The following is a 27,066-nucleotide window of genomic DNA, read 5'->3' as shown; positions in this document are numbered from 1 at the left end:
TCAACTACGACAGAAATTATATGGAGATCAATTTCCAAGTTATGCAAAGTTCAAATTTAACATTGGCGATACTGTTCGCATATCAAAGTCAAGACGTCTTTTTGACAAATCGTATTTGGGGCTTTGGACAGATGAATATTTCACTGTAGTAGAGCGAAGAAGTACAAATCCGGTTACGTACAAACTCAAAGACTTGAAAGCTAATATTTTAAAGGGTGGATTTTATGAAGACGAGATGCAACTGATTGCAAAACCTCTGACAGACGAAAGCTACACAATAGAAACTCTTAGAAAAAGAAAAAGAGGGAAAACTCTTCAGTATTTTGTACGATACCAAGGGTGGCCTGAAATGTATAACGAGTGGATAGATAGTAGTCAAATAACTAAATAAGATGTGACCTCGACAGTGATATGTGCTCTTGCACAACGTTCATAGTTGGAGTATAAATGCATCGGTAAGAATGGAGATATTTGATTCACGCATTAATTTGCCAAGCGGAATGATAGTGAGTGGTCCCACGGGGGCGGGAAAGTCCACCTTTGTCTTGAATCTACTCAGAAATAGAAGTCGACTTTACACCCATGACCTCGATTATATAATATATTTTTACGGCGAATACAACAATACCATTCGAACCATAGAAAATGAATTTGGTGGTCAGGTAACCACCATTCAAGGTTTACCTACAAATATAGACGACTACATCCACGAGGATAACAGTAAATTTGGAATGCATATCTACGATGATTTGATGCAATCCGCCGCTAACAGCAAACAAATCATTGATTTGACAACGACGAAGTGTCGCCATAGAAACATTTCTTGGATTATTATTTTACAAAACCTCTTTTTCAATGGAAGTGCGCGCTTAACACTGCAAAGAAATTGTCATTTCTTAGTTCTGTTTAAAAACCCGCTCGATAAATCTATGATTTATCATGTTGCAGCAAAAATTATGCCGAAACGTCAGAAGGTATTTATGTCTATCTTTAACGAGGCCACTTCAAAACCTAATTCTTACCTCATGATTTATGGGTCTCAAAACATGCCCGAACAGGCAAGACTTAGAACCGATATCTTCAATGACTATCAACGTGTGTTTGTACCGAATACGAACTGAACATTCTCAAATTTAAAAAAAAACAAAAAAAAAAGGGTTAGATACTAGTCCCCTTTGGGTTTTTTTCAACTCATTCTCAGTGGGTCTTCTCATCCTCTATTTTGAAACCAAGTACAGAAAACAACAAAAATTATCGTGTGACAACTGTGATACATTCCTCAGTCTTACATTGATTTCCTTTGAACCGAGAGCGAGACGAGAGAAAAGATAGAGTGGGAACATGGTCGCGGGAAAAGGGAAATGAAAAGGCCAGGGGCCATTGTGCTCACCGTTTATGGTGACCAAGCGGCATACTGTCTCTCCAAAGCACAGGCAACTGCATTAAGAGATGGCTCGTCATTGTGGTTCAGCATAGCAGAGTGCTGGTGTTCACTATAGATTTTGTAGAGTAATCACTTGGCATTAGATGTTCATCCCTTTTTGAACACCTGCATGAGCTGTCAGTCAATCTAAATGATTAACAAGGCCGATTTATGAAAATAATGTTTATTTATCTTAAAGAACATTGAACATGTTGAAAGAGAATCACAGTAAATATAAAATCAAAAAATGATACTTGTATTATGAATACTCATGTGGTGTTGATTAGGTTACATGTATGTAAGTGAATCAAAACATGGAATAAAAAACATGGCATAGAGTAATTGAAGCCCCTGAGAACAGTACCAGGTGTCTTCTTTTTTTGAAGTTTTAGAAGACTAAAAGTTTTAGGGGAAAAAAAATCACAGTAAAATAAAATCACAAATTATGTATAGTCATCTGGTACTGATTTGCTTACATGTATGTAAGTGAAATATTATACAAATTGTTGATGGCATACTGTAATTTAAGCCCCTGAGAACAGTACTAGGTGTCTTCTGTTTTTGAAGACTAGAAATTTCAGGGAGAACAAAAAGAGAATCACAGTAAAATAAAATCACATATTATGTATAGTCATCTGGTACTGATTTGCTTACATGTATGTATGTGAAATATCATACAAATTGTTAATAGAAACATGGCATACAGTAATTTAAGACGATGAGAACAGGTGAATTCTGTTTTAGATGTTTTGAAGACTGAAAGTTTCAGGGAAAACAGGAACAGAATTGCAGTAAAAATAAAATCACAAATTATGTAGAGTAATCTGGTACTGATTGGCTTACATGTATGTAAGTGAAATAGGAGTAAAAATGTGCCATGGTATTTGGCATCTTTGTTAAAGTATACCAAATCGGAATAAATTCTAAGTAGAGTTACAGTTTTTAGTAGGCTCTGGCTTTCTTTTGGGTCACCCTGTATAATGATGATGAATAGCGGAACTAATGGGTGATTTCAAAGTTTGTTGATGCAACAGATGGGGTGTCCATAAATTTACTTTTTTGTTTTGGCGACTGATGGTTTAGGGGGGATGGCAGATGTTGTGGCAAGTGGTTTCCAGTTGACAGTGGTGAGCATGATCTCTGTGACTGTGTTTCCTGACAGAACTGCTCTTGCTGCGGCTGGAAGGCTTGGGATAGTTGGCATTGGATCTGCTGATGCGAAGATGTACGATTCTGCTTCATGGAGGCCATTTCGAATAATAAGGAGTTCTTTTCCAGAGACTGCAATGATGTTGACATTGCATTTGTCTTCTGAAGACTGGAATTAGAGTGGAGTTTGTATTATTACATTGGGATAATAGTTAGATAATTAGTATACTGGTATGGTGAACTCTGTGCCTGTTGAAGATGTTTTGATGTCCTAATTTATGTGCTGAAACTGTTTTGGAATCAAAGAGTTGTTCACTAAAACACCATATGTTGTGGTGGTAGAGTCACAAGAATTAGATGGTGGGCGTAGAAAGAGACTATTGTTGACCAAATAGTTGATATGGGTTATGGGTATTTTTCTTCTAATTTTGCAGGTGTCTGCTATAAATGAAGATGAAAGAAAAGGTGAAGTTGGGGGGGAATAGTAGAATAATGGTGGTGAAAATTGTACTTACAGTGATGGCTGTTTCTGGGGTGTCACGGAAGTGTTTTTGCATGTTGAATTCGGTTATTTCAACATTTTCTACCTTGATTTTCTTATTAAGGTGGACGTCACCTATGAGATCAGTGGACTTGTTCCACAGCTTCAGAGTTGCTGTTGAAGTTGAAGCCTGCCCATCTTCCTCTATGATGATATCTTTGCGCTTCCACGATGCATCAGGGGCTGTTTTGAGTGGAGAAATCTGTGGGAAGAAATGGAATTATAGAGTGTATTGACACTGATATCTAATATCATAAATAGTTTATGTGAGATTATAGGTTATTGCTAATACTGAACTTGAGGGAGGTGAAGGACACACATTGAGTATGGATTGTGGTAGTGAGGTGATGGATCATTGTAATTATAGAATTGTGGAAGTCAATGCTGGTTGACGAAATACATGGTATTTGGAAATGTCTGGGTTTTTGTATGAATATTTCTTGATCTGTGGACTTTGAAATTATTTGCATTTGTCTTTACCTGTTTTATTTTGACAAGGAGGGATGCTCTTTGTTTGATTGGAGATTGTTGCAATTGGTCCAGTGGCATAGTTGGTGCATGGAAAAATTGCATCATGAGATCTTCTTTCACAGCGAAGTCTTCGGTTGGGTAGATCTGAAATGTAATGAAATGAACTCTTGTACATGGATCTTTAAAGAAGGGATTGGCAACAGGGGTGGTGATGTCATAAGCTGCCGGACAATGCGCTGTTGAAGGTTTCTGAGTCTTGAGCTATTTCGCATACTCGTTTGGTAGTGTGATCCAAGCAAGATTTCTAATGGGGAACTTAAGCCTTTAGTTTTCTTGTTATAACGCCAGTACGTTGTTGAACAGCTGGTATAATATTGTTCTTTTTTACCTAACATTGAACTCCTATTAGGTATCTGGTGCAAAAGGTCCATAGGGTTTGGGGAAATTTGATGTTAATTAGTGTTTGAATTTCGTCTGCATCTGGGAAAACAGTATTGTGGATGTTGTTACTTGTAATGCTATCTCCATAAAATCTGCTAACTTATGATATATATATTTTCTTTGTTTTGTTGTGAAACTAAGCGATAAAGTGTTAGAGGTGATTAATTATAGGTGGTATGGTTTTGGATTGCCTGCCGAAAAATGGTCTTTGTGGAGTCAGAATAAAAGTATTGATGAATACTGTATGTACTAACCTTACTTTTTGCCTTGACAAATATTGCATGCTTAGTGTTGTCAATGTCCGTATCCACCAGAAGTAACGACGCATTTTTGACAATCATATCAGCGTTGTGTACCATTTTGGTGTACACAAGATCGTAAAAATCGTCTTTGCCTGCAATCAGGCAAGAGGATATGTGGGATTTGGGACGTGTAGACTCATTGTTGAGGATTTTCACCTTGATGGTATTCATGCTGAAAAATAACAGTATCATATGTAAATATATATACAGGTGGGACATGTAGTAGTAGGGTGCATAATGTGTATCACCTATTTGGCTATCATTTATAACTGCATCCACACTAATAACGGAGGCCTACTCTAGACATGATTTTGCACTATTCTAACGTCAGAACTCCTAATATCGCCACTTGTGCGTAATACCGCCACTTTTGTGACGTGACTTTCATGACGTTATTTCCAATGAAGTGGCGATAATATGCACGACGTTCTTGTGACGATATTAGGAGTTCTGACGTTAGAACTTTTAGGTGTAAAATAAAACTCTACTCTTTAGCAGGAAGAACTTGACAGTTGACATGAACATGATGAAAAACACACATTATTAGCCTTAGACCTAGTAGTTCACAAAGTTTCTTGATGAGGAGTTGTGCATCTGATCTTGAGGCCAAGTGTGCATGCCATGTAGGCCTACATGTACAATGTATGCATGCAACATGCATATATGTCTACTCCATTATCGATTTTTTCTTCTTCCAAAAACCACAATTTATAATAATCATCTGTCACTGTAGTTAGCACTAGTGAAACAATAATGATTTATACCACTGTTCATGTCCAAGCTCATGCATTTTGACTTACCTAAAACGCCTTTCACCAGCTTTTATCTGACCAATGCCAAAAAGCTCAGCTCATCAAATAGAGAACAAAATGGCGGAATGAGGTTGGTTTAAAACCTGGCAATGGCACAGGCATTACAAATATAAAGCAAAATTTATACAGAACAAATAGGCCTAGGCCTTCCATGTTTCAATGATATTTATTCCAAGTGAATCTGGTGCACTCAGTTGAATCTATTCATAATGTGACACAAAACAGAGCCCAGTGAGGGTCGGTTCATAACATGACTTAGGCACATGGCACTGGCTCTTTGTCTTTGGGCTGATTTTTTCAACATCAATTTTACTGATTCTTCTGTGATAATGATCACATGACCTAGGACGTCATGTGTAGGCCTATTCAATTTCAAGTAAAAAGCTTTAGCCGTGAAAATGAAAAGGCCAGGGGCCAGTGTGCTAATTGTATACATCTTTTAACAGACAGGATCATGCTTAGCTTATAGGTGAATATGGCCAACACAAGCAGGAACAAGACAATTTTTTATATGCGTATTGATGTCTAGTAATAGGACAGGGCAGTATATACAAGTTTATGATCTGACCAATAATTGTCTATGACATCGACAAGATCAATATCGTGTGATAGGGCGGTGTTGGCGAAGACGAGGTCTAACTTTGAGTCATAATCTGTGGTGTTTTTAGTCATGTGCTGGGTGAAATCAAATCCTTGCAGCATGTACGTTTCTAACCTTGTGTTATAGTTTTCGGTACTGGATATTGACTTCATGTTGAAATCACCCATGATGAGGTATCTTTCAGTTGGTTCATACGTTGAAAGGCATTCCTGTAGTTTGTAGACCAGGTTTTGGAATGTGCAAGTTGGTGCCGTGTAGATAGCAATGACATGGATCACTGTATGCGAGTCTTTTGGGTTGATGCAAATAGAGATAGATTCAAAGTCATTGCTGGATATAAATCGCTTCTCCAATATCCTTATGTCATTTTTCACATATATCATGAGTCCATGTGGTGGTCTTTGCATTGGATTGTTAGCATTTTGGTCATTGCGGACAAGTTGGAAATTGGTTATAGAATAGTGGTCATCGGTATCAGATCGGCGTAAACGTGTTTCTGATAATGCAACAATTGATGCAGCTGTAATGTTAGGATCCAGTTTCAAATCATTATAGTGTCCGTGAACAGATCTGGCATTGTGGTAGAGAACTTTTAGTAGATTTGACGCTTGAAATGACAGGGCAGTTTGTATTATTTCATGATTTGACCAAGTCTGACTAACTACTTGCAGTGAGTGAATGTATTGGGAATTCAATGGATTGGTAAACATTAAATCTAATTCTGCATGTGGGCAGTGGTATACTTTTTTCTTGTTTTTTTTGGTGCTCGACTCTTCATTCAATTGATAGGTGGTCAACATACCAATATCTGATTGTGTAAAAAGATGTTCATCCTTTTTGGATTTTTTGGGCAGATCTTTTGTGGTTTGTTCTCCAATAAATTGTTCAAGTTGATATCTCTGCATCATGATGGTTTGCAAGTCATTTTGGTACATGTTGAGCACTATTTTTTTTAGTTTCCCTGAATCCGGATCATTTACCAATAGGCCTACCGGCTTGTCAATATTATTGAAATTTCCAATTATAAAGAATTTCTGTATTTGTTGGTACGGCAAAAAGCAGGTACGGAAATCATTCATTAGTGTTGGCCAAGTGGAATTTGGATACACATTTATGAAAAGGACATGGTATTGTTCACAAGAATTGGAGTGAGGAGGCTGTAAGTGCAGGAGGATTGTTTCGAAAGTGTCTGTTCGATGGAATGTTGTGTTTAAGACAGTGACATCATTCCTGATATATAGCATCAGTCCATGCATTGGCCTCATGATATTGTCTGTTGGTGGGTGATCATTACGCACAAGTTTGAAATTTGGCAAAGCATATGTTTCAGAATGATCGGATTGTTTCAAGCGAGAATTCGCTAGTGCAATGACCGATGCTGTTGTGATAGTTTGATTTTGTTTGATGTCATCAAAATGATCATACACTGATTCGGCATCATTGAAGACAATGGCGAGTTGTTTTCCCTGATAGACAGGCGTGTAACACAACGAGAGTTGGCTTTTCTGTTTCATCAATCTCATGTACTTCAACACTTTTGGTGATTGTGAGATGGCATTTTCGTTGAGGTCAAGGATGTGCAAGTCATCAATGGATCTGACTCGACTCAAGGCAACATAGTGTGAATGTTTCATTAAGTTTGTTGGAGTTGTTCTCAGTACTTGGTCAGTGTTCATGTTAACCACAAGCTTTTTAAATGTGCCGCCTTGTGCAGAGTGTACAGTTCTCGCATTGCTGGGTTTCAAGGGAAATTGACTTCTCATGACGGTGTGATGCTGTCCCCATAGGAATTGACGTTTGACTGCAAATATTGGTGTCCATGATTTGTCGATGGGATCTGAGTAAAGGGAGCGATTTGCTGCTCGTCTTTGTTGTCCAATCTTTGTTTCTTCAAATTGTACCCATATGATAGAAGGATTTTTTACAATGTCTTTAAATTCGATATACTTGACAATGCAGGATGAGCCATTGACAATGCCGTCTTCAATATCAGAGTTAATTGTTGTTGAATATGTTAAAGAGACAGCAATGTTGAGTGCCCTTTGGAGATTTGCCGAGGCTTTATATGTCTCTATTGTTTTTAGACTTTCGTGTATCTTTTGTTTCTGTTTTTCAGGAACATTTGTTATGAGAACATCATGTGCATTGATTGTTACTTTTGTAGTGGTTGCTTTTTCGTAAAGGTTATTGTTATGTGTATCGACCAATCTGTTAAGCAAAAATATGTGAGGTACATCTTCAGGATAATTTGTATCATTTGGGGTTATGATACGTGTTTTCAATTGAGTTAAGTCATCCTGGGTTTGTTTTCCACTTCTCAGTCTATTCAGTATGTTTGCAAATGTCATGTCACCTTGCTGCCTCATTATTTGATCAAGTTCGTACACAACAAAATGTTCTTGCCAAAAATTACCTGCCAAGAAGGCATTTGGTGCATTAGAATCTTCAAACACATAACTGTCAAAACATGGTTGCAGTTGATACATATCACCAATGGCAAGAACATGTACTCCTCCAAAGAGCTTCTTGTTGTCCATAATGTCTGCAAGTCTCTGATGTATGAAAGAGAACATTCCACAACCGACCATAGATATCTCATCGATGATAAGGACTTTTAAGTGTCTATACTTGGCGCGTAGTGTATTTCGTTTTTCCATGGATAGGGGTATGTAGTCAGCTTTGAAATTCTTTTTGAAAGGTATACTAAATGCTGAATGTATTGTTGAGCCTTCTACAACATATGCTGCATATCCACTGGGAGCAATTATTTGTATTCGCAGATCCTCTGGATTCTGACCTTCTTCAGAACATAAGTGTCTAAGCATAAATTGATATAAAGCTTTGACGACTTGTGATTTGCCGACTCCTGCCCCGCCTGTTAGAAATGTACACAGTTGATCATCACTGGTCTTCAATCTTTGTACTATATGTGTGAAATACTCTCTTTGCTTATGGTTCAGGGTTCGAAGCAAATTTTTGTATTGATCATCTGGCAGTTTTTTTCCAATCAACTCAACTTCTTGAACTGGTGGACGAACTGTAATATCGATGTCTTGCCCAATGTCGTAGGTCTTCTGACGATCTGAACGCTCCGGATCAAAGAATAAGCATTCTTTACTTTGAACAGTGTCCTCAATTTCATCTTGCTCCATGATATCACCTTGTTCAGCTTCGGCAAAAGCCTCTTGTAGTGCGTCAATGTTATTTTCATATTGTCTCCGCTTGGCTTCAATACTTGTAGATGTTTTCAGGTAGTTGTAATGCTGTTCATAGGTATCAAAATCTCTCAGCAAGTTGTCTTCAGATGTCATCCATGGGTGGAATAGTAATATTCTCTCCCTATAATATGCTTCCGAATCATTGTCTTTATTAAATTTTACATATCTGATGACCTTAGGCTTATTTCTTTTTGTTATTTTGATACCGCTCTTTGTGATGTAGGATTTTTCTACACTAAAATCATGGTTCTCATCTCTATTGCGTGCATGTTTTGCGGTTTGGTCGTCAAGGTCACTGGAATCATCAGAGGGGTAATCGTCTATGTTGTCTTGAAAGAGGTCATCGTCTTCTTGTGTTTTTGGATAAGTTATTGTGAAGCAAGCCACATAATCTGCTAGGCAATACTGTCTAAGACAGAATGGTCTTTTAGCATAGAGGCCAATGTTCCCTAGGGTTTGTACATCAGTTGAGTTTGGTGATAATTTCTCTAATTTGTCTCGGTCTTTTAATATAAATGGACGTTCTTCAGGTTTATTTGTATTTATGAAGACCACATCTCGTGAACAGCGTGTCATTGGCATTTGTAATACAAGATATGCTGCTTCTTGTGCCCCTGTTTCAACAGAATTGAGAAATTTGTTTCCCATGTGGCGAACAGCTTCTCTGAGTTCCATTTTATCTGCCTTTGCTTCTTTAGATGCGGTGTCTAGAAGAGCACTCATGCCTTTTTGGGATTTACATGTGTAGGCAATAATGTAGACTGCTACAGCATACCCGTCGAGAATGAATTGTATGTCATGGTTTGCTTGCCAGGCACTAAGTAAGTGTTTCATGTATGGGTTGATACGGATTTCTGATGGTTCTCTTTTTAGAAATACCTTTGGACACTTCAAGGATGACTGAATGCTTTTGATGTACTCATCTTCAGACATTTCTAATCGTTCAAGAAATTCATCAAACGTGAGAAAGACATTTTTTCCGTCGCCCATTTCATTCAATGTTTCATCGATTTTTCTGAAATTCTCCTTGTATTTCTTCAAAAGTTCTTCATCTATATCTTGATCAAGTGGTTCCAAAATTCTGGTCCTTCGCATCGGTGGCATCGGATATCCAAACCTGCACACAGGATGTTTACCTTTTCTGCATGTCTTCGAATGTTTGTGATATTGTAATGCAAGGAATGGCTTATCTGATTCGTTGACGTTAGCTGATACGCTAATTACAGAATCAATGTAGTTGACTACTTCCTCTTCAGAGGCTGATGCATAGGTTGGAGCACCTTCAATCCATAGAGCCATATGTACGTGAGGAGACCCGCGATTTTGAAACTCGACTCTATAAAAGCTGTCTTTAACTTCACCACCAAGTGGGTAATGTGGACCCTTTAAAACAATTTTCATGAACTGCTGAAATCTGTGATCGAAATATCTTGCACAGGTGACAGGGTCAGCACTGAGAAGTCGACTTCTTGTTTGCCAGTTGAACTGTTCTATTTGCTCATCAGTATATTCTACCTTGTCAATCAACTGGCCGAGTGTCTTCAGTAGTGGTGACCATCTAGTATCAGCAGCTGACAGGGACATGAATATGGTTGGTATTCCGAGTTGTCGTATCATTGCAAAAACTTCTTTCTTCTTGTTTTCGAGATACGGTGGTGAATTTCGTATGGTTCTGAATATGTAATAGCCTTCATCTAAACGAACCATATTATCTCGTACTGCGTTATTTAACACATCTTCGGCAGTGTATGCTCTTCCTTTGCTTTTGCAACGCCGGACAGCTAACCTAACTTTATCAGATATTTGCTTGATTTGTATCTTCTTCAATTTAAAGAAAAGATTTGGGATATTCTGGGAAACTCTGCGATCTACAGATCTTAATTCATATTTGCTGATGTCACTGTAGTGCACAGGGATTTTATTTTCAGACCGACCATCTCCACAAAATATTGCTGGGAATGAAAGGAATTCTGCATTACTATCCTGAAATAAGCTAAGTGGTCTTTGTCCTTCTCCAGGGGCGAATATGTATTCCTGCGGTTCTGTAACTTCATGTGTATCAAGCATAGTGTCCATGTTACCAGACGTTCTTTCTGTTTCATCAACTTCACTGAAATGATCGCTGTCATCATCATCATCACTCTCATCATTATCGGTATCGGAGGAAATGTGATGGTCGCATTTAGGTGTACTATTCTGTCTTCTCTGTTTTAATGGGGATGTACTTGGCATTGGTGAAGGGCCTGCAGGGTCAATATGTAAGTCTTTGATGCACGGAGACTTTGTTTTACCAAAGACAGAACATGTTTCATCTTTATTGTCATCTTTTAATTGTGAGGTGCTAGGGAGAGGCTGTGATGTTGCAGCATCAACGAATGCTGTCATGTCTCCTGAGTGATGCTGTTGTAGGGATTCTTTCCACTGTATGTTGTCGTTAATATTCACGTCCTTGTAAAGTGGACCATTGTCTTTCAACCATTTAAGAGCATTGAGTACTTTAGTAGGCCTTATATTCTCAATGAATTCATTAGTCTTGTATTGCAATCGTCTTTTTAACTTTACTGGGACAGTTTCCATTTCCGATAAACTTCTAGGTAGAGATCTAATTGTTTTTGAGACATCAACTGGGACATTAACTACATTGCCTCTCACCATCTTTTGACCACCGACAGGAAGTTCTCTCATTTGCATAAATGGTATACGTAATGATATAAGTCTCTCCTCTAATTGGTGCAATTCAAGTTCCGGAGGTTTCTCTTTTACTTTAAAGCCAACATCATTCGCAATCGATAACTTGGGTATTTTCCCTTCACTGATTGAATCTCGGCAAGTCCTACAGATCCATTCTTTGTTGTCAACAGAAATATATTTAGTCCTGCATCGTGCTAACAATTCTTGTTGTTTAGTTGCTACATTAGCTCTTGTAACATCAATGACAGAATCTTTGAACCAGGTTTGATGGCAACAGGTGCATATATAAATAGGACCAATCTTTATTTTTTTATGAAATTTATCTATGCAATTGTCAAGGGTGGAACCATACTCAATATTTTGCCGTAATGATTTTTCATTGGCTTTGTAATCTGGGTTAGTGCGTTGTTTCTGTTTGGTTGGTGTTGCTTTTTGATTTTCTTTTATTCTATTATCTAGATTATCACGAACCTGTCGCTTGCTTTTGACTTCCTTGGCCTTGTAGTCAGGATGTGTACGTAGTTTCTGTTTGCTTTTTGTCCCCTTTTCTCTTTCTTTTATTCTATTATCTAAATTAGCACGAACCTGTCGCCTAGTTTCGACTTCCTTGGCTTTGTAGTCAGGATGTGTTCGTAGTTTCTGTTTGCTTTTTGTCCCCTTTTCTCTTTCTTTTATTCTATTATCTGAATTAGCACGAACCTGTCGCTTAGTTTCGACTTCCTTGGCTATGTAGTCAGGATGTGTTCGTAGTTTCTGTTTGCTTTTTGTCCCCTTTTCTCTTTCTTTTATTCTATTATCTGAATTAGCACGAACCTGTCGCTTAGTTTCGACTTCATTGGCTTTGTAGTCAGGATGTGTTCGTAGTTTCTGTTTGCTTTTTGTCCCCTTTTCTCTTTCTTTTATTCTATTATCTAAATTAGCACGACTTCCTTGGCTTTATAGTCTGGATTAGCACGAACCTGTCGCTTCGTTTCGACTTCCTTGGCTTTGTAGTCAGGATTAGCACGTTTCAGGCGTATGTACTCCCTCATGTTTGCTTTTTTCTTTACATATTGTTGTGTTTTTATGTTCTGATCGCTTAAATATGTTGAAAGAGGAGTTATCTGCACTGCCTTACTTTTTGATGATGGTTTCTCATCGATAGGAATATTTGTAACAGAATTAATGGCCAGATTTGTGTAGTCTTTAGCCTTCAGAATATTCAGTAGGGTTTCTTTGTTATTATCAGTACGGCAACCATTTTTATCATCTATTTTCATCTTTTTTGGAACTGTGGTGGTTGATGTTTCAATGGTCTTTCTTTTTCGTACCTGTAGGCCTGATTGCAAATGAGGCTGATTATTTTGTCTATCAAGTGCCAATTTAAAGGCCTTTGGTGTGAGGATAGTTACCTTGTAGAATGTCACTTCTAAAACAACTTGATGCAGGACATTGGCATATTTGGTAATATATGATTGAAGTTGCAAGTCATCACTGAGCCTTAACAAAACTGATGTCCCATCGGGAACTATGTTGCCATGCTCATCTCTACTATGAGAATCAAAGGCATAATAAGAATTTTCATAGAACATCACTGCGAATGCATCAAAGCCAATAATGAAGATAGCTCCAGTACAGCTTGTTATGTGATCAACAGCATTTTGAAGAGACAAGTTTGGCAACTCAACTGTTGTTTGGTGCAAAATGACATTTACTGTCGGACCAAGTCGTTTCAATTTGAAATGTTCATTAAAACATTTGATCAAGGAGGGTACTTCTTCAACTGCTAGGTAACCATTCTTATTGAAACTCCTATAAAACATGTCTCCATTCATCAAGATTTCATTCAAATCATTTGATACCCAATGCAGAGGAGAAAGGATGAGTGAATACATCAATGAGGTCACTGCATTTGCAACGCATTGCTTACCAACAGAGTCAGTAGAGAAGATGTTTGGATTTCCTTGGTGGAAATTGCCGCGGACCACTCGAGTTATTTGTGCATCCATTGGACAAGGATTGCTTTCTATATCACCACATAATTTTAATTTATCAAAGTTATGTGAATGATACAAGAGCAGATCTTGCAGCAAGTAACAAGAAAAGTAGTATTCACAAGTGTTTCGAATTGAACAGTAATAGACAGCATCTCTTAAATTGTCTACTTGGATACTAGTTTTCTTTTTCTTAGTAATTTCATCAAACCAAATGTTATAACTATACAGTTCAGAGAGACTGTAGCATTTCGTGTCATTTGGAACTGCAATAGTACATCCACATTGAACAATGTCCTTATGTTTACTAGATGTTGCTCTACAATAAAAAGAACCCACAGCTGAACGATACTGTTGAAGAGAAATCATCCTTATTTCAATTTGTGTAATAGAATACTGTATTAGTATACTAAGATCAAATTATATGACGTCTTCCAAGTTTCCCTTGGGAATAGATATTACTTGATCCAAGGTTACCCTCGGGAGCTGATTAAATCACTTCGTCAAAGGTGACCCTTGGGAGCAGATTATATTACGTTGTCCAGGAAGTTCTTGAGCTAAACGTATTTCAGTTTACTTGTATATAGACAGGGAGCCCTGACTTTGTCAAAGAGTGTGCAACAAGAAAGTGTCTATAAGCCAAATATATTTATAATAATGATGAAATACAGAATGCAAGCTGATACAGTATAATATTTGGAATAATGACGTTGAGTCCTGGTTTTACAAGGTCTCGAACTTTTTTAATGATGATTTTCCACTTTTCTTTCTTCAGACAGGTCTGTAGGACTGGTTAGATGCGGGCAACCTTGACACGTCTCTTCTTCTTCAATTCTTATATCTTCTTAGCAGGTTGATCAGCCTTGTGTCTTCTGCAAGTTCTGTATATCGGTTGATTGCTTCTTTCTGAATAGTTTGCTTTGCTTTTTTGTTCAGTTTGCTTGGTATATTTGTTTGTTAGGTTATAATAGTTTGTTCAGTATATATTGCTTGGTTTATAACAGGCGTGCAGCCTGCTGTGCCGCTATGGGTTCTCGTGAGAGATCCTGGACTATACAACTCACAGTTGCATGCTAACTCAAGCAGGGATGACCACTTGAGGAAGCGCCAGCAGCGTTACGCGAAATTTTCCACAGATGAATTCTCAAAAAGGAAATTCTTCAATGGAAAATTATGCCGGAGTTACCCGGCAGGCACAGATGTACACTGACACCTGCGATTAAGTTGCAAGTGCACGCTGACACTTGGACTTTGTTCTCACCACTGTGAGAGGGCCTTGGTTAGAGGCAAACGCAAGTGCGGAGACCTTGCACAGTTACCAATGCCAGAGTTACCTGGCAGGCACAGGTGTACGCTGACACCTGCGATTAAGTCGCAAGTGCACGCTGACACATGGACTTTGTTCTCACCACTGTGAGAGGGCTGTAGGTTAACGCAAGTGGGGTAACCACTTGCACAGATGGATGGCGTTAACCTTGGCTGGAGCAAGCCACTTCAGTGTTAGCTGAAACGAGAAAGATGACGAGGTTCAGTAAAAAAATAATATGGTGGATGGAAGATTAGGTTTATCCCAAAAATACAGTGTTGCATACCTTACATGTATGTAGAGCCAGAAAGGCATTATTTGTGTGACCTCCGTTTTCTCTCCAAAATCACAGGTAAACGGCCTGTTACTTATTTTTCTACAACTCGGCGAATAAAATTAAACTGCAACAATAAATTGTAACCTCTGGCACATCGCACCACCACATCTCCAACATTGAACAAGTGGGTCAACCTTGATTTGGAATGTGTCATGAAACAGAGAAAAAGTATTGATATAATTGTATTTTATGACTAAACCCGTGCCACAACTAGTGTGCTAAGGAAGGGTTCTAGTAGCCCTGGATATTCAGACAACCTGTATAAAAAACACTAGTAGTCAACAGGAATATACTATGTAGCTACCTGGTACAATCCAAATGTTACATACATGTATGTAGTTCAGAGAGTGACAATGATCTTCAACCATAATTATATTTCGAACATGGTCGGTCCATAAACTTACTATAAAATAACACTGAACCACAATGCTACCGGAATACACCACAACTCTTGACTTCGGGAAATAAATCGCATCAATCTGAAAGTAAATAAAATATAAAAGTTAAGGGCACTCTTCCTAAACAGTGGCAATCTAACAATAGTCGGTGAAGTCACAGCTATTGTTAAAATAGTCTGAAATACTGACCCCAGGTGGGACATGCAGTAGTAGGGTGCATAATGTGTATCACCTATTCGGCTATCATTTATAACTGCATCCACACTAACGGAGGCCTACCCTAGACATGATTTTGCACTAGGCTATTCTTATTCTAGAACTTTTAGGTGGAAAAAACTCTAGGCCTACTCTTTAGCAGGAAGAACTCAACAGTTGACATGAACATGATGAAAAACACACATAGGCTATAGCCTTAGACCTAGTAGTTCACAAAGTTTCTTGATGTGGAGTTGTGCATCTGATCTACCCTAGACATGATTTTGCACTAGGCTATTCTTATTCTAGAACTTTTAGGTGGAAAAAACTCTAGGCCTACTCTTTAGCAGGAAGAACTCAACAGTTGACATGAACATGATGAAAAACACACATAGGCTATAGCCTTAGACCTAGTAGTTCACAAAGTTTCTTGATGTGGAGTTGTGCATCTGATCTTGAAACCAGCAGTACATGCCATGTAGGCCTACATACAGCCTATGTACAATGTATGCAAGCAACATGCATAATATAGGCCCTAGGCCTAGGCTACATGTATCTTGTATGTCTACTCCATTTTCGATTTTTTTCTTCTTCCAAAAACCACAATTTATAATAATCATCTGTCACTGTACTTAGCACTAGTGAAACAATAATGATTTATACCACTGTTCATGTCCAAGATCATGCATTTTGACTTACCTAAAACGCCTTTCACAAGCTTTTTTCACACCAAACAATGCCAAAATGCATCAAATAGAGAACAAAATGGCGGAATGAACTCAGCAATCTCGCCGCCAGAGACCTCTGGCGGCGAGATTGTGAACTCAGGTGGATGAGGTTGGTTTAAAACCTGGCAATGGCACAGGCATTACAAATACAAAGCAAAATTTATACAAAACAAATAGGCCTAGGCCTTCCATGTTTCAATGATATTTATTCCAAGTGAATCTGGTGCACTCAGTTGAATCTATTTATAGTGTGACACAAAACAAGAGCGAGGGTCGGTTCATAACATGACTTTAGGCAGGCACATGGCAGACACTGACACTTTGTCTTTGGGCTGATTTTTTAAACATCAATTTTACTGATTCTTCTGTGTTAATGATCACATGACCTAGGACGTCATGTGTAGGCCTATTCAATTTCAAGTAAAAAGCTTTAGCCGTTAAAATAACGTACAATGTTCCACCCTTCACGACAAATTTACACCACTTTCCCCTCAGTGACCTTGAAGATTACGCCACATCAACCTGATTTTTGGTCAACATGTTCAGCTACATAAGAGGTGTCTACATACCAAATTTAAAGACTGCAGGACTAATGAAGGCAAAACGTGCTACTATCGGTGAAATTTTAGAGTTTGACCTCTGTGACCTTTACAAGTAGGTCAAATCAAAAACCCGTATGATATGTGATGTATCCTTGCTAGGGGTACCCACCATAAAATTTTTATCAAAAACTAATCAATAATAAATGAGATATTGCACTTTTTAAGAATTCGGTTTTAGCCCCCTGGTGACCAAGCCAAGAATCAAACCGAAGGGAAATTCAGTGTCAGGGTACATATGACCTTGGGCATGATGTATAGAAAGTTTAAGGTTCACAGCACAAGCGGTAAAGAAACGTGCCACAGGATACGACGCCGGACGACGGACGACGGACGCCGGACGACGGACACAGAGCTATGGTATAGACTCCCCTACGGTGAGCCAAAAAGATGGTGTGATGAAAACTAGGCGAAAATCAACCCCATGCAATAAACAAAAAACGGGTTAGATACTAGTCCCCTTTGGGTTTTTTTCAACTCATTCTCAGTGGGTCTTCTCATCCTCTATTTTGAAACCAAGTACAGAAAACAACAAAAACTATCGTGTGACAACTGTGATACATTCCTCAGTCTTACATTGATTTCCTTTGAACCGAGAGCGAGACGAGAGAAAAGATAGAGTGGGAACATGGTCGCGGGAAAAGGGAAAAAAGCTGGTGTGATGAAAACTAGGCGAAAATCAACCCCATGCAATAAACGAAAACCAGCAGCGGTAGAAAATTATCATTATCTACCGGTACACGCATTGAGTCAAGCAAAGAAAAATAAGAAACTACGTCAATCCCTGATCAGATTAGCTAATTCTGATCAAATCGATGCAATTTTAGAGTGTATTGAAAACATAGAGGGTGCTGTTATTAAACCTAGTAGAAAAAAACTGAGTAAACTCAAGAGACATCGAAATCTGGTGCGTTCATTAATGCATCCCGACACCAGTTACAGTAAAAAAAAGGATCTTCTAGAACAGTCGGGAGGGTTTTTATCAGCACTCATTCCCCTTGCCGTGTCTGCATTAGGTTCCGTGGTGGGTAATATATTTGGTCGAAAATGAAGAAGGAGGATAAAGGATTTCAAGAGAGTGTATTAATTCCCCTAGATATGTACAAGTCTCGATGCGAGCAATCTGATGTGTCCAATCCTGATAAACAGTACCCGGATTTCCATCAGAATCACCAGAAGCTAAAATAAAACTTTTAGATCAAAAGAGATCACGTGCGAAAGTAAAAATTAATACAATTTACGGTGGTCACGAAATTAAAGTGAATGAACTCCTCAACAAGTTATCGCCTTATGCTCACATCCCTTTCTTAAAAGATATTGTAGTAAAGTATATTAGTAAACGAAGTGATGTTGTAGAGTGGGATAGAGAAACCTTTGAGATCATTTTAGATGGAGATTTAATACCTAGGACTAACATTCTCCGAATACTTCATTTTTTATTGCAACCCGATTCTCTAGATTATATCCCACCTATTGGCACACATATTTTCTATGAAAAACTAATTTCAATTGGTGTGCCGGAAGGTTGGATGGTATTCCGACCCCTTCCAATAAAACCCAACACCAAACCAAACGAAATTGAAAGCAGTGACGAGAAGGTTTTTAAAACACCTTTAGCACCCATTAGAAAACCAATTTCTTCAGCAAGAGCTCAATTAACCCCTGATAGTAGCTCGAGCGATAGTGAGAGGAATACATCATTCACATCACGTGTTAGATCCAAAAAGTTAAAGTCTCGTTTTAAAAAACCACGACCAATATCGAGTTCATCTTTAGCTAGTGAAACAAGTGACAATGAGATAAGTAAGATCTGGTCATCGGATGTATCGAGGAGGTCCAAAACGACGTCTCGTTTCCCCAATTCTCGATTGTTTTAACCACCGAGACGAGTGACAGTGAGGGGGACGAATTTATTTCACCAAAGAAAAGAAAATCGAGGAGAGATCAATCTCCTGCTATAAACAAGACCAGTGACAGCAGTAGGAAGGGGAAACTATTATTTGAAAATTCTCCTTTCTCATCATCACAATCATTGATTTCAAGGAAAACTTCACCCTCACCCTCTTCATTTTCTCTACCCACAAAAAGGAAAAGAAAGAAAAATGGTTCGATAAAACGAAATACACCTTTGTCTTTGTCCCCTGTCGCTTGGCACACGCGAAGACAAGCTAAATCTGATTTGGACAAGAAAAAAGAGTGGAAACAATTATCAATTAAAAGCAAACGCAAAAACTGGATGTGAATGAAAGACAATGATGTTCTTTTCAACACTGGGTTGGATTGGGAACAAGCAGGACAGTAAAAATGGTGGAACACCTCCATGATTTCGTCATGGTTTTACCAAGTAATGTAAAACCTATTTCCAATTCTGTACTTAACAAAACTAGTCATTTTATTACCCCGCTTACCAAACCACTTGAATTAGATCCTAATGAATGGTTGGTTGGAATCGATGAAATAAGCTATCCGTATTCGTGGAATCAGGAGGTTTCTGTCAGCAAATGCGAATATCAGATAGGTGTGGAATATCAGATAGGTGTGGCTGACTTGGATCATCCGGAAATCCCTGCGACTCTACTCGACGCCTGTCACGTGGGAGAGGAAAGGAAAACCTATGGTACAATTCAAGAATTGATAACAGCTTTGAATAGTATTAAACCCATCCATAAAAAGAAAGAATTTCAGGAAAACCCTCTTCAGTGGAAAGGTAAATTTGTACTGGGCAAAAAAGGACATGTTTCGGTAAGACTTTATCCTGGTGAAGCAATATACATGAACGAATATCTTAGTACAGTATTAGGTTTTGAAAAAAACAAATATTTCCACACAGATGGTGAAGAATTGCACTGAGATAGAGATGGGATTCATAAAAAAGATGATGACAAGTTACTTCACTTAGTTAATGAGGAAGTATTTTTTACCATCATGGCTGAAGACAAACCCGATATGAGAAGTACAACGTATAATTTATTTGTTTATTCAAATCTGGTGAAGGAGAGTTTGGTAGGTGGGAGGATGGTTAAACTCCTTAGGACGGTTCCTGTAGATCCAAACCTAGTGGATAGATATATTTCTAAATCATTTGAAAGAATAAGATACCTACCATTGGCGCTCCCTTTCTTTCAGAATATTGAAATTTTAATCAGCGATAGTATAGGGGAACCAATTAAATTTGAGTACGGGAAGGTAATCGTCACCCTTTCATTCAAACGAATTGGTAGACTAGAACCAAAATGAAAAAAAAAGTACACACGTATTCAGAATTATTCACTTAACCATGAAAAGATTGTGTGACATATCTTGTAAGAGACTAGTAATATTCGGTCTTGGTCTTCTTTTGAGTTGAACAAAAAACATGACACGAAGAAGAACACCTTTTATTCCTGATTACGAGGCATATCGTCAACATTATGGCGGGGGTGGTGGTACAATACCCGTGTTCGCGGGTGAATTGTATCAAGAGGGTTATGGGCTAGCTAATTTGGTGGGTAATTTATTCAATGAAACGGCCAGGGGCCATTGTGCTCACCGTATACATCTTTTAGTAGGCAGGATCATGCTTAGTTTAGAGGTGAATATGGTGAACACAATCAGGCATGAAGACTTTTTTTAGATGTGTATTGATGTCAAGTAATAAGACAGGGCAGTATATATAAGGTTATGATCCAACCAATAATTGTCTATGACATCAACAAGATCAATATCGTGTGATTGCTAAGAGTCCCTGCGATAAAAAATTCATCGAAAAAAAGTCATTAATAAGCGAGATATTGCATGTCCTACTTTTTCAGTTTTGACTCCCTGGTGGCCAAATCAAGAATCAGATCAGGCCAAAATTCGGTGTCAGAGATTATCTGATGTAGGGGGTTACATGTACCAACTTTCAAGTTCATAGCTTCAGCAGTTAAGAAACGTGCCATAGTTACACTCTAATGGCCAATTTACGCCATTTGACCTCTGTGACCTAGAAAAGGAGGTCAAATCCAAAAATCGTAGGACATGTGGTGTATCCTTGCTAGAAGTCCCTGCCATAAAAATTTTATCGAAAACAATTCACTCAAATAAGCAAGATATTGCACTTCTTCCTTTTTCCATTATGGCCCCCTGGTGGCCGAATAAAGAATCAGATCAGGCCAAAATTCGGCATCAAAGGTTATCTGATGTAGGGGGTTATATGCACCAAGTTTCAAGTTCATAGCTTTACTGGTTAAGAAATGTGCCATAGTTTACACTCTAACGGCCAATTTACGTCATATGACCTCTGTGACCTTGAAAAGTAGGTCAAATTGAAAACCCGTAAGATATGTGATGTATTCTTCCTAAGAGTACCTACCATAAAAATTTTATCGAAAACAAGTCACTTATAAGCGAGATATCACACTTTTTAGATATCCACTTTTGGCCCCCTGGTGGCAAAGTGGAGAATCAGATCAAACCAAAATTCAGCACCAGAGGCTATGTGATATAGGGGGTTATATGTACCAAGTTTCAAGTTCATAGCTTTAGTGGTTAAGAAACGTGCCATAGTTTACACTCTAATGGCCAATTTACGCCATATGACCTCTGTGACCTTGAAAACAAGGTCAAATTAAAAACCCGTATAATATAAAATGTATATTTGCTATGAGTACCTACAACAAAAGTTTTATCGAAAACAAGTCACTAATAAGCGAGATATCCCACTTTTTAGATATCGACATTTGGCCCCCTGGTGGCCAAACAGAGAATCAGATCGGACCGAAAATCAGTGTCAGAGGTCAGCTGACCTAGGGCATTCTGTGTACAAAGTTTCAAGTTCATAGCCCTAGCAGTTAAGAAACGTGCCACTGTTAGGATACGACGACGACGACGACGACGACGACGACGACGACGACGGACACAGCGCTATCGTATAGACTCCCCTTACGGTGAGCCAAAAAGGTGATTCCTATTTTTAAACGTGTTCTTCCAATTGTGAAACGAGCTGGTAAAGCGGCTGGAAGGATAATTGTAGATAAAGGTAGTGCAGTTGTTGGGGATGTTCTTTCGGGCAAAAGGGATTTTAAAAAAGCAATGAAATCAAGAGCCTCAGAAAGTTTAAGTGACATAGTAAACATGGCCAAGAATGAAGCAGTTGGTCATTTGTTCACTGCGCCTGCGCGTGCACCGACCAAAAAGAAACGTAAACGTGACCCAAATGGTCGCACGAGTAAAGTTCGTAAAAAGATTAATAGAAACGAGGGGAAGGTATTTGGGTACTAAAATCGGAAATCATGCTGTGACAGGGTATGGGTTTTTTTTTTCTCCAACTCATTATCAGTAACTCTTCTTTTTTTTTTTGGTCAAAAGTAAATGTTACTTACTATAAATATTAATTGCGATGTCGTGGTTCCTTGATGCCGGTAGTGCGGATGTATCAACCAGTAATTTGGAATTATTTCAACTTCCACCAACACAAACAGCATTAGCGTCTAATAAATTTGAAGCGTTCAACCCTTTAACATCTCTAGAACATGGTGGACCTCTAGAGTATAAAATTCACGTCGGCGATGAGTATTACGTAGATCCTAGGCACGTTTATTTGTACATGCAAGCAAAAATCGTGCAAAATAATGGTGATTTATTAGTAGATGATGAAGAATATAAAGTTAACGTCCCCGATCCTGACAATCCGGGTGAAACAAAAGAAGAAACCAGAAACCGAGTTCCAGATAAGTCTGTTGTGTTTCCGGTCAACAACTTGATAGGAAGTTGTTTTAAACAGGTGGAAGTTTTTTTGAATAACAAACAGGTTGGTTCCTCGGATTCTTTGTACCACTACAGACATTATCTTGAATGTTTGTTATCCTATTCGTCCGCACGAAAACTGCACCAGTTAAAAACAAATGGTTATTATCAAGATGAAGGGGGAATGAATGATCACGAAGATACTATCAAAGACGAATCTAGCACCAATAAAAGCGCAGTTGCCCGTTACAAATGGACGCGCTACAGTAAATCGGTGGAGACAATGGGTAAAATTCACTCTGAATTGTTTGAACAGGACAAATTACTTTTGAATAAGATGTCACTCTCGATTAAAATGCATAGAAATGATCCTAGTGTCTTTCTGATGGCAAAAGGTGCTACCAACCAATACAAACTACTCATCGAAAAAGCTGTTCTCTATGTTAATGTAAAAAAGGTTAGTAGTCACGTTAGACTCAGTCATGAGGAACGTTTGCTGAAATCAAATGCAAAGTACCCAATGAGAAAAGTTAACATGCGTTTTTTCTCTCGTGGGGCTAACAGAGCAGACTTATCTGAACCGAATCTTGTTAATGGGGAACTACCTAGTAAAATAGTGATAGGTTTGGTTAGGACTGATGCTTTCAACGGAAATCTAGGCTTGAATCCATTCAACTTCGAAAATTTCAACGTCTCACAAATAGGATTGCGCAGAAATGGTCAAAGCATACCTTATGAACCATTACAGTTCGACTTTGAAGAAGATAACTATTTCATGGGTTATTTCAGCATGATGTTTGGGACAAATCTTTGGTCATCTAACATTAGCAATGGAATATCTATGGAATCCTATAAGAATGGCTTTACACTATACGGTTTCAATTTAACACCAGATGATTCTTCAGGATTGAATTGGAATCTCGTGGAATCTGGTAATATAAGTCTCGATATCAGGTTGAAAAGACCCTCAGACCACAGTATCACCATTATGGCCTATCTTGAATCTGATGCGGTAATGGAAATTGAAAGTTCACGTAATATAATATACGATGAATAGCGGACTCATTAGATTTCTCTTATCAAATCACCCGAACACGAAACATGTATTTGGAGGGGTGTTTCCATCGGACAGATTTGTCAAAATTGTAAAAAACCCAATATTTGTCGAAAGCCACAAAAGACCTTGTTGTTTTGTCGTCAATACAGATCCAAGCTATCGCCGGGGTGAGCACTGGGTGGTCTGGTGGTATCCTAAAATAGGACCTCTATTGTATTTTGATTCATTTGGTCTTAACCCAACTGCTGTGTCTAATTTCACTGATATCATCGATGAAAAAGGATGCGCTTTTAATCCAAACATTATCCAACATCCCTTAACAACAGTATGTGGACAGCACGCAATTCACTTTATCATTATGAAATGTAGAGGTTATAGTATGTTAGATATAATAGATTTATTTGATTCAGATAGTCTCATAGAAAATGATATTTATGTAAATGATTTTTTCCAAAATGAGTTTGGTATTTCACGCCCCATTGTAAATGTTGATTTTATTGTAAAACAAATTAAATGATTATCAAGAAATGTTAGTGTGAAGAGTAAGGTTCAAATGATAAAGCCACCGCTCTGAAATGGAGTCAATAAAAGAAGAAACGAGTGAAAAAGAGAACCGAGAAAATGATGAGACCTTTAGATTGACAAACGAAGAGCTGGGAACGATTACTGAAGGATCGGTTTTGAGGGGAAAACGTTTTACTTTGAGTAAAAAGAGCAAACCATTAGCATATGGTTTTGTAAGTGTTCTTGTTTTTGTATCGGTTGTTATAAACATCTATTTTAGTGTAGAGGCCAAGTGTAACACATATGTACACCAATCTTTCCAAGTTGATCCAATCTCTGCGGAAAAACCTCTAAATTTGAATAGAACAAAATGTTTTCCTCATCCATATTATCTTGGTGGAAATATTTGGTTAAATATTTGCCCATCACCTGGTGGGAACAAGGAAAATGTAGTTGATATAAGATATTTTTTGTCAGGAAAAGCAACTGCGAAAGGAATTCAATTGACTTTAGATCAGTGGGAATATATGGCGAAACATGTAAAAGAAATTAGTAATATTTCTCATTTATGGACTCATGAAGATTAAACCTTCATCGGACAATGTTAGAACAGGAATACCATGACAACAGGATTCAAGATATGTAGTACGAGTTGTCGACCAAGGGGGGGACGAATAAGGATCAGAGCTATGATATCATGATGTGATATGATCTGATGATAGGATTTTACTCTAAGACCGCTTATCCATCGGGGAAGTTTATACCGTCTGAGGAGACTATGTCATAATAAAGCGAAATATGACAACGAGCGAGAAAAAACATTTCGTGCCGACCAACATTAAACCTACAATAGGTTATTTACAATGTTTCCTCAGCACTAATCAAGCTTTCTGTGATACAGAAGATGGTTGAATTCATTTGAAATGTTGGACAAAGAAGAACTGAAGGAAATAAGGGAAAACCAGTACGTGTGCGCACGGGATCGAATTCTTCACATACTCAGTTTGACAGCGTCAGAGGATTACATTTCAAATGAAATTGCTATAAGTGATCTAACGAAAATTGTTTCCTCCTGGGCAAAGGTTGAATGTCGTACTTTGGATGAGACTATTGACTTTCTCAACAGGGTGCATATGGTTAGTTTGCACACGGAAAAAATTGAGGAGTTGATAAAAATATTGCCACCTAATAATGACAAGATACCAAATCACTTTTACCAAACTCTTTTTCATGCTGTTGTTCGTCGGGCAAGTTTTTATGAAAAGGAATTATGTATGGGTGTGGTTGTTGTACCATGGGATATAAAATTTGATGACAACCAAACCGAAGAAAGCTCTATGGACAGATGTGTTGGAAAATAGAGAGAGAAAGACCTGTAATATTCTGTAAAATCCTGGGCTCTTTTAAAATGTTGCTAACATCAAGAATGGCAGCTCTTTTAGGTGAGAAACAAGTGCATGTGTTTGAGAAATAGAAAAGTTAGGGTTTTTTTTTTCATGGTTAAGGGATTATAATTGTAGCCGAAGAATTTTTGTTCTTATTAGAAATAGAAGGTAGACATTTTAGTGTTAGATTATATATTAATAAAATGATAAAGATAAAAGGAGATCAGACGAGGCCTCCAAATTTGTTATGAGTTGTAGTCGCAGATAATTTTAAGAAATGTGACACATCTTCATGATTGGCTTGGTAGGTTCTTAATACGACGAGATCTACTTTTTATCGTGGGTTAATTGGAGGTAAACTTGTATTAGTCCCTAATTAGGGTTTGAACTAGGTGATATTAATAAAAAGAATTGAAACCCTACATGGGGGTCCTTAGTTAAGTACAGGGTCTAGGTCTTTAGGGGATATAGATATTTAGGGGGACGCACGGGTAAAAAAGTACGCGATCTAGAAATAATCTAGATCTAAAAAGTGTAGTGTCTAGGGATAAAAGGGCTTAAGACCTAGAAATGCACTTACAAGGCCTAGTATATCACTTACAAGCTCTAGTATATATTACTGGCCTTGTAAGTGCATTTATATATACTACTTGTCTCGGCCAAAATGGCACTTAGTCGACAGGCAAGCTGGAAGTTCAGCACCGTGAGCAGCTCCTTTGTAAGGCCATGTCAGGTTCTGCGCGCCTCTTCAGATACTTCAAGTATTGAAAGCTGTGGTGAGCACATAAAAAGACCATGTCCATGGTCACCTTGATTTGAAAATCCCTTCATAATCAAGGGCTACCTCTGACTAAAACAGCACCCAAACAATAGACCACCAATTTGACCCCAGCTCCTAACTGCGGGAAAACCCAAGTCCAGCAACCAAAAGTACCAAAAATACATTTGTGTTTACATTTGAACTGCACACATGCTTTTGTTTACAATTTCATTTCCCGCGAAATCTCGAAAATCAGGTGACCTGCAATCGTGGATTGAAAATAACATTAACCTGGGTTCAGCAGGTCAGCAGGTATACCGGCTGTTCCAATCATTCCCCTACAGCCAGCTGTTCAAAAGGTAATGTTATTCACCCCACAGGGAGTGCAGGTAATTGATTAAGCCCCTGCATAACTTAACAGCAATGGATTGGCTTCTGTGAGTGGTAAGGAGAATTGACAGTTTTTTTA

At 38.2% G+C, this 27,066-nt stretch overlaps 2 protein-coding genes across 5 annotated transcripts in view; both read right to left on the bottom strand.

Moving 5' to 3' along the window:
• Positions 1-27,066, bottom strand: part of LOC135489277 (uncharacterized) — a 253,966-nt gene that overhangs the window by 81,329 nt on the left and 145,571 nt on the right. The gene's annotated exons all lie outside the window — the stretch shown is intronic.
• LOC135489304 (uncharacterized) lies at positions 1,600-17,000 on the bottom strand. Of its 3 annotated transcripts, none has more exons than XM_064774601.1 (5): positions 16,558-17,000; positions 4,280-4,499; positions 3,594-3,728; positions 3,088-3,315; positions 1,600-2,741 (listed from the first exon to the last, which is right to left on the bottom strand). In XM_064774601.1, the coding sequence occupies exons 2-5, from the start codon at positions 4,496-4,498 to the stop codon at positions 2,475-2,477; spliced, it is 849 nt and encodes a 282-aa protein (XP_064630671.1). In that variant the 5' UTR covers position 4,499; positions 16,558-17,000; the 3' UTR covers positions 1,600-2,474. The 3 variants fall into 3 exon arrangements, with proteins under 3 accessions (XP_064630671.1, XP_064630670.1, XP_064630672.1); XM_064774600.1 differs by lacking the exon at positions 16,558-17,000 and adding an exon at positions 5,128-5,196; XM_064774602.1 differs by lacking the exon at positions 16,558-17,000 and adding an exon at positions 5,128-5,196 and having other exon boundaries at positions 4,285-4,499.

This window comes from Lineus longissimus, chromosome 6 (genome assembly GCF_910592395.1).
Source record: "Lineus longissimus chromosome 6, tnLinLong1.2, whole genome shotgun sequence".
Lineage (NCBI taxonomy): Eukaryota > Metazoa > Nemertea > Pilidiophora > Heteronemertea > Lineidae > Lineus > Lineus longissimus.
This window is presented reverse-complemented; position numbering and strand designations above follow the sequence as displayed.